The sequence below is a fragment of the Citrus clementina genome, unplaced genomic scaffold, assembly GCF_000493195.1.
Source record: "Citrus clementina cultivar Clemenules unplaced genomic scaffold, Citrus_clementina_v1.0 scaffold_9, whole genome shotgun sequence".
Taxonomy (NCBI): domain Eukaryota; kingdom Viridiplantae; phylum Streptophyta; class Magnoliopsida; order Sapindales; family Rutaceae; genus Citrus; species Citrus x clementina.
This window is the reverse complement of record NW_006261964.1, coordinates 10591439-10602475: the sequence shown is the minus strand read 5'-3', so window position 1 is coordinate 10602475 and position 11037 is coordinate 10591439. Positions and strand designations below refer to the sequence as shown.

The following is an 11037-nucleotide window of genomic DNA, read 5'->3' as shown; positions in this document are numbered from 1 at the left end:
AAATAGGATCTATTTTTGAAGGTTTATTGGTTGGACAGAATTAATGACGAGCGCTTTTACAACAGACTTTGACGAACAAAATCTCGATAATCACTATTACTGAGGGATTTAGAGAAATACCGAGGGAATGGGTCCCTCAGTAATAATCAATTTTCTTGCAGTGTCCACAATAAGCATCAAGACCTGATCATAAACTTGTATTGTCTCCTGAGTTTCCATCTCAAGTTGACTAGGTTAAACCATCTTGGACAACTACAAGGAAGTCAAACAAAGGTAAGGAGAGAAGTAATACAGTTCAGTCATCTCATATACTTGCCAACAAACTTATGTGAAGATAAGGGCTTCTCAGAGGATTGCACAATAAAAGCCGAAGAGACAACTTGTTCCTACTAAGTCTTTGAAGACTAGTTGAAAGAAAAGAAAAATAAAATTTGTAGATTCTCAGTTTGTTAAGAGCAGGCCTAAGCTAATAAAATAAAGGGTAATTAGAAACTCTCAAATGTTAGTCCTTCAACAGAAAGAAAAGTGGATGATTTGCCTCATTCTTATGCTCAAGATGAGTTTTGTTTATGGTCTTACAAAGAAAATGATGGCAATGATAAAAAAGCAAGACATGGAATGCAATGATTTGTTTCATGATAATGATGATGGCATTGATAGAGATAATGGGATGTTAAAGAGTTATGAAAGTGGCAATGCTGATTTTGGTCCAATGCTATCATCAAATAATGAATATTCGTTCAGTACAATGTCTCGCGTATTGGGGGTGAAATATTGAGGATGGTACAGATCCAGTAGAGTTTAGGGTTGGATAGTTTTCAAAAGCATGAAGTCTTTTACATAGGCCCTCAATATTTTTTAGTGTGATCATACAACGAACAACGTGACTAACAATTAGAATGTATGGTTTGGAGATATGAGGAAGGCACTAATAATCACCTTGATAAAGCATATAAGGAAGACGATGAGGTAGACAATCATAGAATGAAAAATGGAGTGTTAGAGGTGCTAATTGAAGTTCCTTCTTACATTAATAAGAAGATGAACAAATTACTAAAGGCTGGAAGGTTCTGTCATGTTATACCAGCAGATGAGGTGTTGTTTAAAGTTAAGGATACCAATAGGTCCTATACGGTTAATAATTAGAAGTGATATGTGTTTAATTTAAAGGATTATACATGTGACTGTGGGCTGTGACAAATTAGTGGTCTACCATGCAGTCATGTCATGCCTTTGTTGCTCATTGCTTCACAAAAGAGGTATTCCTAAAATGTTATTTGGGCATCATTCATCCTTTGCTTGACAAATCTAAGTGGCCGCACATACAAACTAATGAAATTATGCCCCCAAATGTTTTTAGACCACGTGGTAAGCCTAAAATTATTAAAAAAAGGGAGCCTAGTGAAAAACCATCCTACAGGAGAAATTTCTCAGTTTCATATACATACATACTGCAGAGGCATAGAGCATAATATAATAATCTAACCAATGCAAGCAAGGACACTAGAATAATAATGGTAAAGCTTATTGTCCAATGTTCATCAATTTATGTCTTTTTTCCAATTACCAACATCTGCTTCAATATCCTCTAATGACTTTTTATCTTATTTAGACGCATTGAAAGACTTTGGCAGCAGCTTCAAACTTTGGTGCATGGAAATGAATGCTTTTGCCTCAATGACAAGAATAGACACACCTACACAAGCAGGGGGTTCTGGTGCCTCAACAATTACAACACCCACACTGACACCAACACATATACAAGTATCTCTACTGTAGGAAGTGCTGATGCTGCACTAGGTACGTTTAAATTTTGTATTCCAAGGCATGATATGTTGTTTAATATTTAAAACATGAAGTTGATGATTATGTTTGCTTATTGATATAAGTTTGTTTTCTTAATATTTTAGCATAGATGGATTGTTATGATTTCGTAGTGTTCAAAACATGGTTGTGGTTAAGTAAAAGCTTTTTTAAGTTTCTACAAAGCATGGTAAAGCTTATTGTGTTGTGGTTGTTGGTCAATATAAAAATTCCAGTAAGGGTTCAACAAATAGAGGACGAGATAGACAACTTTTGGAAGTTGCATTTGGAATGCCACCTACAATATGAGTTGCAATGATAGAAAAGAACACCTATTGCAAGAGGCACTTCACAATCTTCCCCTTCTATAAGAAAGACAAAGGGAGAGTTAAAGGGCAAATTGGTCTTTTATATTTGCTGTAAGTTTTTTGATATGCTATTGGGTTCAAATGTCTTTCTATAATGTAGTTAAATTTCCTATGGTGTGGTAAAAATGCTTATAGTAATATAGAAAGTTTTGTTGTTGAGTTTTATTGCAAAGTATGTTTGAAGTGAACCCATAGAGCAACATCATTCATTTTATTGCATATTCACCACAAAGAAATGATGCTAGTCATTTTGTGTAACTTTTGTATTTAATTCACTATTACGGCAGTGAATATGATAGTTAGAGAGCAGCAAACTTAGTGTTTTTTTTTCCGGTATGTTGCAATGCATATTTGGACAATGATAGGAGCAGCAGCAGAAGGGTGAAGACAATGACCTGAATTTTTTTAAATATTCATTGCAACATGCATATATGTAGGAAGAATAACTCATGTGCTAACAAATATAATGAACTACCACTTACAGTTTTTGATGAAATGAAACATTTTAATAACTTATATACAGTATCTACTAATTTATCTCTATTATTTAAGTCTTGTCGTTGAGCTATTTTATTTTATGTCCAAGATGATAAATAACTGCATTATAATGATGGTATACAGCAAACCTTTCATCTTGTCTAATTTTGAAACAAGCTTAGTGGCCATCACTATTAGCTTCTTATTTTCATGATGAAAGGTATGGTTCTCTTCTTCATCTTCCAACTCACCCAACCCTCTTGCAATGACTTTGTACTCAAAACTAAATGGTTCCGCTACCTAAAATGGTCGCATCGATCCCGGCCTCTCACATTTGTAGTAAAGCCTTTCAGGATTTACAATAGATTCATAAACTTTGATATTTGCTCACCACAGCCAGTACATGATTTGTTTATGAACTTGATGACCTTAATTACCATTCACTTGCACTTTCTCTTCTTCGTTCTCATCAAAAAAGTTATTGGAGCTTCCCTTGGAAGATGGTATTCTCACTGGTTTGATGGAGCTTTCAAGTAATGGCTGGATTTCAATACTCTAGGGCGGTTAGTATATATACAAGGGTCTATAATATAAGTTAATGCTCGGACAAAAATTTTGAATTTGAACAATTTTGAACTAGTAAACTAGTGGAAAACTTGTAACTTGCATAACATGCCACAACTACACATTGGTCCAAAAATTTTGAAATTTGATTTCTATAGCATTATTGTGATTTCCATATAATGGTGTGGCTTGTAATTTGTTTAACTAATGTATCTAACTCAGGGAAACTATCAATTCAATTAGGCCCATTAAGTCATTTTCACAGTTATTTTTTTATTTGCTTCACTGTTTACATATTAATATATTAATAGTTAATTTTTTTTTCATTTTCAATGACTGATCATCAACTTTTTTTTACGAGCATCACAATGCCGTTAGAAGAACATTTTATAAGAGTAGAGGTACTTTTGAACTTTCACAAGTTAATGGTTAAAGATAAGTTTTGGGGCGTAACTTAATGTTTTCAATAGTAATGGGAATAATTTGAAGATTGTCACTTCAGGAGGGGGATGTTGGAATTTACCCATTTTCTAAAAGAACAAAAAGCACATTGTTTAAATCATTCATAAATTAATTTTGATTTCTTTTTTAAATTTTTTTAAATAATGATTTGCTTTTTCCATATCAAGGCTTACTGATTTTTACAATGAATTTATTAAGATTTACTTAAATCAATTTACTTAGATAAAATATCTATTCTCATGTCTGATAAATTTACAATGAACTTATAATTTGTGAATATTCTAAATGTCAGCTTGGGAAACACAATAAAATGACATTAGTAGCTACTGATTTTTTTTCTTCTTTTGGTTTCAGAATTATTATATCTCCTGAACTATCCTTAATGACAAGTACAAATTATTAATCTTCAAATTTCAGTTTCATCCTATCATCTTTTTAAGGAAAGAAAATGGCAATATATATAAAGCCTTGCAATTAACCTTTTATTTTTATTTTTACAAGCAAAAGTTAAAAAGTATAACTAAAAATAGGATCCAACGACTTTGCCACGAGATAAGAAGAAATGGTCAATGAGCCATATCAAGCCTGTTGCAATTAACTAGAGATGGTCAATGGTCGGTTAACACAATGCTTAAAAAGTTAACAAAAAACGGCTAATCTTATCTCCTCTAGTGTTGCTATGGAAGAACAAATGACAAAAGCCGAATAATTTTCATCCCCGTACTTGGCCCGATCTTTCCTCTATTGATTTACCACGGCACCAGTGATCACATTGACTACAGAGAGAACACATACAAAATGCAGAACCGATATATAAACAAAAAAAAAAAAGGCTAAAAAGGAAAAAAAAAAAAAAGTCAGAACTTCAGCTTTGTTTATCACACAGAATGTTCTCAAGGAAGTAATTGCGTTTGTCAGCCATTATTTACATACGTATCAGTATTTTATGTAATTCAATGCATCAGCCTTTTTTGGGCCTAACCTCAATTCCTTGTATAATCAGGCCATTGCTACTGCCAAATCTATCAAAATCAAATAGGGTACATAACAACGTCCCATCATCTCCATTTTTATTGAAGAACTCACCCATCTCAATCTCCATCCATCCATCTTTTCTGTTATGAAACAACTGAGGTGTATTTCTGGAAGGATCTAAGAACCGTCTTTGCCTTTCCTTATCATTGATTCCTTCAATGTAGACCCCAGACACGAAATCTGTTCTTTGAAGTCCATGGATGGACTTGCCAAACTTGAACACAAGGTAAGCTGCATAGTTAGTTTTGTGAGACAAAATTCGTGTCTCTATCCTTGCGTTGACTTCGAAGAACCAAAAATACAATAAATAGGCAAGCTCGGCCACCTCAGGAAACCTGCCAATGCATAGATACATGGATGGAGCAAACGAAGTCATACTGTTAGTAAAAGCACATTCCCATCATTGTGAGTAGGATTTGAATGTTAAATATGTTCTGTTTCAATTCAAGAAATTTTAATGACTAAATTAGTTGGCTTCCGCAAAACTGTTGATGAACTAACTGATTGTAATACTAAAGATAAAAGTTAAAATTACCTAGACTCTGGTAGCGAAGTCCATTCCCAAAAATTGGGTGCACTTCCCAATTCTATACAAAGGCCTCTTGCCCCTACCATGTAACATTTTTTCCCAGTCTCTTTCTCCAGTGCAAAGCTCTGTTGAAGGACATATAATGACCATATGTTAGCCAGGTAATAATTTTTCGAATTTATACTATGTGGTACGTTTATGCAAATACAACTGGATGGGACAAACTTTAAAACAAGATCGTAATTCTCAGAACCTCATAAGATTAAGGACACTATATAAGAAACTTAAAGTCGCCTATGTCATGACGTCAGGGTAGTTAAAGCTAGCAAGTCAGTTTTTGGATACTATATACAAGGTACAATAAGGCAGGGCAACAAAATCAATTATATGAACCAGCCAATCAAGCTTTTAGTAAAATAAAGATTCTTTCATCATTTCTCAATTTGAACACCGGTTTTAAGTTTCTCATTGATAATTCAATTAGCAAATTTAGGAGTCATAAGCATAGTCTATAAACTTGAGTGGTGATGAATAGTTAATAGAGTAATGACTCAAAGCTTACCATGGTACCATTGTTGATCAAGATGGGTTGGCGACAAAGATGAAAATAAAGATCTTTCTTAGACAAGGAAGTGATTAAAGATGAAGAAGAGACAGAGTTGGAGATGATCAACTTGTAAGCGGTTGGCAGAAACTTCTCCCACACCAAATCCGAATCCGCAGCTGATTTGAATATAGGAGATACCACTGCTAGTCTACAAGCATCACGAGGAGTTGTAAGAGAAATTATGTGCGAAATGCACTCTACTGGCAGGGCATTTGTAATATCCATTTTACTTGTTCTGTTTACACATTAGACAAAAAGTTAGCTTTTATAGGAAACACTCACAAGGCCTTCTTTGTGAAGACGCTGGTTTCTTTTAACGACTTCTTTGGGAAGTTAAGGGCAAATATTATGCAACTACCTAATATATCAAATAATTACAAGAAGATTCAAAAGATTATAAATAATTACAACTTCTTGTCAACAATTTCTTTAGTTGCGTTAGGAATAACTTAGGATGGAGGTGACTGATAAAATAAGTTATTTTTACATTGTTAATAAGTCACTAAACCAAAAAATAACTAGGTGTTTGGTAAGTGTGTTGTTGATAGTGTTATACATTTTATATGATAAATTTTGGTATCGAAATGTAGTTTCATTTTACAATTTAAGAGGATCAAAATAAGCAAAAGTTTAAATTACCTTTAGTTTTTCCAGATTAATTCAATAAGTAGTCTAGAATTTTTTTTTAAGCACATAAATTTATACGAAGTGAAGACGAAAAAAACTTAATTAGTTAAAATGTAATGAACTTAACAATTTTCCCATATAAGATATGATACAATTTATCACGCAATACAAAAAAATTTTAAATTAAAAATAAAATATTTTGCATGCTCTAAAATTTTGATGCTCCTCTTCAATTTCTGCTAATAGAACATACTGAACACGCTATTCTACTGTAGATAAAAATACTTTTTTTTCCTAGAGTATTAATAATTTGATCTCGGTATCTAGAAATTGAAAATAAAGAATTTATTTTCTTTTAAGAATTTATTTATTTATTTACTTATTTTGCAATAAATTATAATAAGAATAGTAATGTCATTTTCTTTTAACAATTTGCACATCAGGACCCGGCCATTTAGGAAATACTTGCCCAGCCTCAAACCAACGCAAACTTTGAACCCAATTTTGAACTTATCAACATAAAATGATTTTCCAAAGACGAAGCATCAGTAATATATAGAATACGAATTTGATCATAGAAGTAGCATATTTTGCCTGTCTAATGATCTTGAATACATCTTAATATTAACATACCACAAAATGTTGCTGTGCCAAAGATATAATTCAATCTATCAATTATTTTTAGGCCTAAGCTCAATTCCTTTTATAATGAGGCCATGCTTGATGTTGGATCCATCAAAATTAAATATGCTACACACCAATATGCCATCATCTCTATTTTCAATGAAGTGCTCACCCATCTCAAACTTCATCCACCTGTCTCCTCTAACTTTAGATAGTCGAGCCTCATTGCTGGAAGGATCTAATATCAGCCTTCGCCTTTTCCTGTCATCAATTCCTTCAACGTAGACACCAGACTCTAAAGGTCTTCATTAAAATCCATAGCTGAACTTAGTAAACTTGGACAAAGGATATGCTGCCTAGTTGATGCATGAGGACAGAATTATAGTCTCTATCCAACCTTTGACATCAAACAACCACACACACACTTGAATTCAGCTACCTCAGGAAACTTGCTATTGCATTGCCACACGCATGGAGTAAATTATGGAGTAAATGAAGTCATAATATATGCTGGTAATTAGATCTTTTCTTTCAACGCAAGCAATTTTACCGACTGAACTGGTTGGTACCCAAAAGTGCCGATGAAATTGATAGTAATACCAAAAATAACAGGGCAAATTACCTTGACTTTAGTAGAGGTCCAATTCCAATAGTTGGGTGTACCTTCTCATACTAGACAAAGCCCTCTTGCACCAACCACGTAACGTTTTTTTTTTTTTTTCCTACTCTCCTTCTCTAGTGCAAAGCTCTGTTGACGGAGAATGACAATGTTAGCTAGATTAATTATCCCACTTTATTGGCCAGTGTTGCGGACAAATACATAATACATGTATGGTTTTGCATACAGTTGGATATGACAACCTATATCCAACCTTCACTATAAGAACTAATTAGATATTTAAAACTCATCGCATTAAGTATCTAATTAAATAACTATATTACAAACCTCTAGTCAGCTGTCTGATGACGTCATATATAACGAAGGTTTTTTTTATGCTACTTTATATTACTATTTATGATGAAGTAGAAGTCTTATATCGCATGTAATCCTATTTCACAAGAAAATACAATTATAAGTACTATGTAATCGTATCTCACAAGAAAATAAAATTAGAAGCCCTATGTATTATCTTTTTTTTTTCATCAAGTTATATACCATCGGCAAATAAAATGATAATATATATGTGCATGGTTTTGTATATTTGACATAATTTCATTAGCTAAGTCTACAAATACAGCAGAAAACACAAAAATTGATTCACCTAATTCCGCTAGAATTTAAAAGCAGAGATAATTGCCGGGCAATTAATTGATGGGGTTTTTAATTAAATGCCCTTTAATAGTTCAAAGGGTTATTTAAATCCCCCCTGCTTATTGATTTTCATGAACACCCTAAGAAATGTATGTAAAGTCTAAAATATCCTTAATGAATACATCAAATCTAATATTTCTCACTCTCTTCTTACAGTTAAATAAGCCTTCAAAAATTTCTCAAAACCTCTCAAACAAATATAACAATTTATTCACATATTTAACTTTTATAAATTTTCAGTTGAAAGAAGATGCACTACTCAACTAACAACCCAAGAAGGTATGTTTATATTGTTGGGTCTTTAAGTTTTACATTTTCTATATAAAAAAAAAAAGATATAGATATTTTCCTCATGTACGATAATAAAGATCCTATAGAACTGCTCTGCTCTGTACATGATTGTGAGTTCTCTTCAATGCAACATTATAATTGCTCGAGATGGTATGTCTATATTCTCATTCTTGTTCTTATATGTAATCAAGGTGGGAAATTTTGGAAAGTGGAAGAGAGCGTTGCTGGGGGCTCTATGTGATTTTATTAAGCCAGTTACCTATATGGAACACCCTTACATTGTTCAAGAAGGAGACCGAGTTGACCAGGTGCTTTTTGTGGTGCAAGGTAACCTACAGACCGACAACTCCAGAAATGTAACAACAGCCTTCATAGGCAATGATAATTATGTTAAATATGGTGACATTTTCGGAGAAGAATTTGTCGCTTGGGCTCAGGGCGCTTGCCCTTGAATTGACCATTTTTCATCTGACCTCCCAACCTCAACAGGAACTATTCAAGCACTTACAAAACTTGAAGCCTTTATTCTCACAGCCGATGGTTTATTACTTTTTGAGTGGAAATGATGAGCTCCATTCATTAAATTAGGTCGATTTTTAAAGTTATTCCGGGAAATTGTAAAGCGAATTTTCTTATTTTCTGGTAGCCATGCTCAAATAGTCACTCAGGTGTAAGAGAAAGCCAACAATGCTTCAGCAGTGAGTCAGTGACTGACCTTCCCGTCTCAACCAGAACTATTCAAGCACAAAGTTGAAGCCTTGTTTCTTTGGCTAATGACTTGAAAAATGTATCACGCTCATTAAGCATAGTCGAGCAACCCTATTCATCCAAGCAGCTTGATTCATAAAATTGCTCATGGGCGCTGCGAAAGGAACTTTCTCTCATTCAACAAGGAATGCAGAAATGTCTACTCAGGACCCCCAACAATAATGTCTAAGCAACTTGTGGAACCTCATTTTATTCATGTTTGATAGGTAGAAGAGAGACTTTTAAGTAGAAATGGGGCAGATTATTATATATTTTCAAGATTATTTTTTCACCCTCCAATTTCAATGAGTTTAACCAAGTTGATTCATATATTGATAAAGAAAAAGAAAATTAGGGGTCAATTTTAATCAATTTCCATTCAGAACATAGGTCATTATGAAAAACGACCAAAGTTGTTGGATCATTTATTCAAAGTAAATTACTACTACTAATAACAATACTAATTTTTATTATAGGGGCAATTAACATTTCATTATCACAGTTACACAATTATATTATTTAATTTCTAACAATACATAAATCTAATTCCATAGATCATAATAATGATTAATAAAAATTAAAATTATAATCTTGGATTAACAATTACAAGAAGTCACAATCAATTATAACAAGTCACAACTTAGAGCATCTCCAAAAGACTCTTCAAATAAGATTCTACTTCTTATTTGAAGAGCCATATCAATATTAAACACTCCAAAAGACACGTTAATTTAGATTCTTCAAATAAGATTTGTTTCTCACTCTTCAATATTACCGAGTGAGTTTCTCCCTCTTCTATTAATATTTTATTATTATTTATTGAAAAGATAAGACTGCAATAATTATTATTTATGTTTCTTTTAAAAAATATAATAACAATTCAATTTGATTGTGGGAAAGATTTAATTAAAATAATATTAATTTATTCTTATTTAGTGAGTCTTTTGAAGGGGATTATATTTTTTTATACACTTATTTGCCACATCAGTAAGTAAATTAAAACTTGAAGAGTAAAATTTAAAGACCCTTTTGGAGATGCTCTTACAACTACAGAATATAGATTACGACAAATCACAACTACAAAAGCACGAAATATTGATTATTAGTCACGAAATAATGCATATTAATCACAACTATGGATACTATAAACGAGCAAGATTAATTATGTTTTCGTCTCGTTTGTGAGCCAAACAATTTGACACGTGTCAATGTAAACCCCCTTGCCATGGGCTTTTAAATAAATAACTTCTTGATGACAATAGTTATACTCTGTTGATGCAGATTCCTGGTCAACTTAGAAAATTAATTTACGCGGGGGCGATATAACGAAAAGACACAGATAATTAATGTGGTTCGGCATTTGGCCTACGTCCACGGGCAGAGAAAGATAAATATTTTATTAAGATCGTACTTACAACTTGACTCCCTCTCTCTTTATTATTTTTTTTTCCGATCCCTTACACTGTGAGAGACTTCTGCTTTTATAACCTTCTATAGATAAAGTTTTTTTCTAACTTAAACTTTGTCTAAATTTCCTCTATCCTCTAGGATTTTAATTACAAAGTATTTCTACTTTTTCCTATGTTGTATT

The 11037-nt window shown here is 32.8% G+C and overlaps 1 protein-coding gene across 1 annotated transcript; it reads right to left on the bottom strand.

Moving 5' to 3' along the window:
* Positions 1 to 4635: 4635 nt before the first annotated feature.
* Positions 4636 to 6070, bottom strand: LOC18033013 (putative F-box protein PP2-B12). The gene is made up of 3 exons (XM_006420570.1): positions 5801 to 6070; positions 5245 to 5363; positions 4636 to 5044 (listed from the first exon to the last, which is right to left on the bottom strand). The coding sequence occupies exons 1-3, from the start codon at positions 6068 to 6070 to the stop codon at positions 4636 to 4638; spliced, it is 798 nt and encodes a 265-aa protein (XP_006420633.1).
* Between the last annotated feature and the right edge of the window lie 4967 nt (positions 6071 to 11037).

Excerpts from the sequence above, each read along its gene's own strand:
- LOC18033013 (XM_006420570.1), bottom strand. The coding sequence starts at position 6,070 with ATGGATATTACAAATGCCCTGCCAGTAGAGTGCATTTCGCACATAATT. Across the intron at positions 5,364-5,800 it reads TGATCAACAATGGTACCATG|AGCTTTGCACTGGAGAAAGA; the intron begins GTAAGCTTTGAG and ends GTCCTTCAACAG. Across the intron at positions 5,045-5,244 it reads ACTTCGCTACCAGAGTCTAG|GTTTCCTGAGGTGGCCGAGC; the intron begins GTAATTTTAACT and ends ATGCATTGGCAG.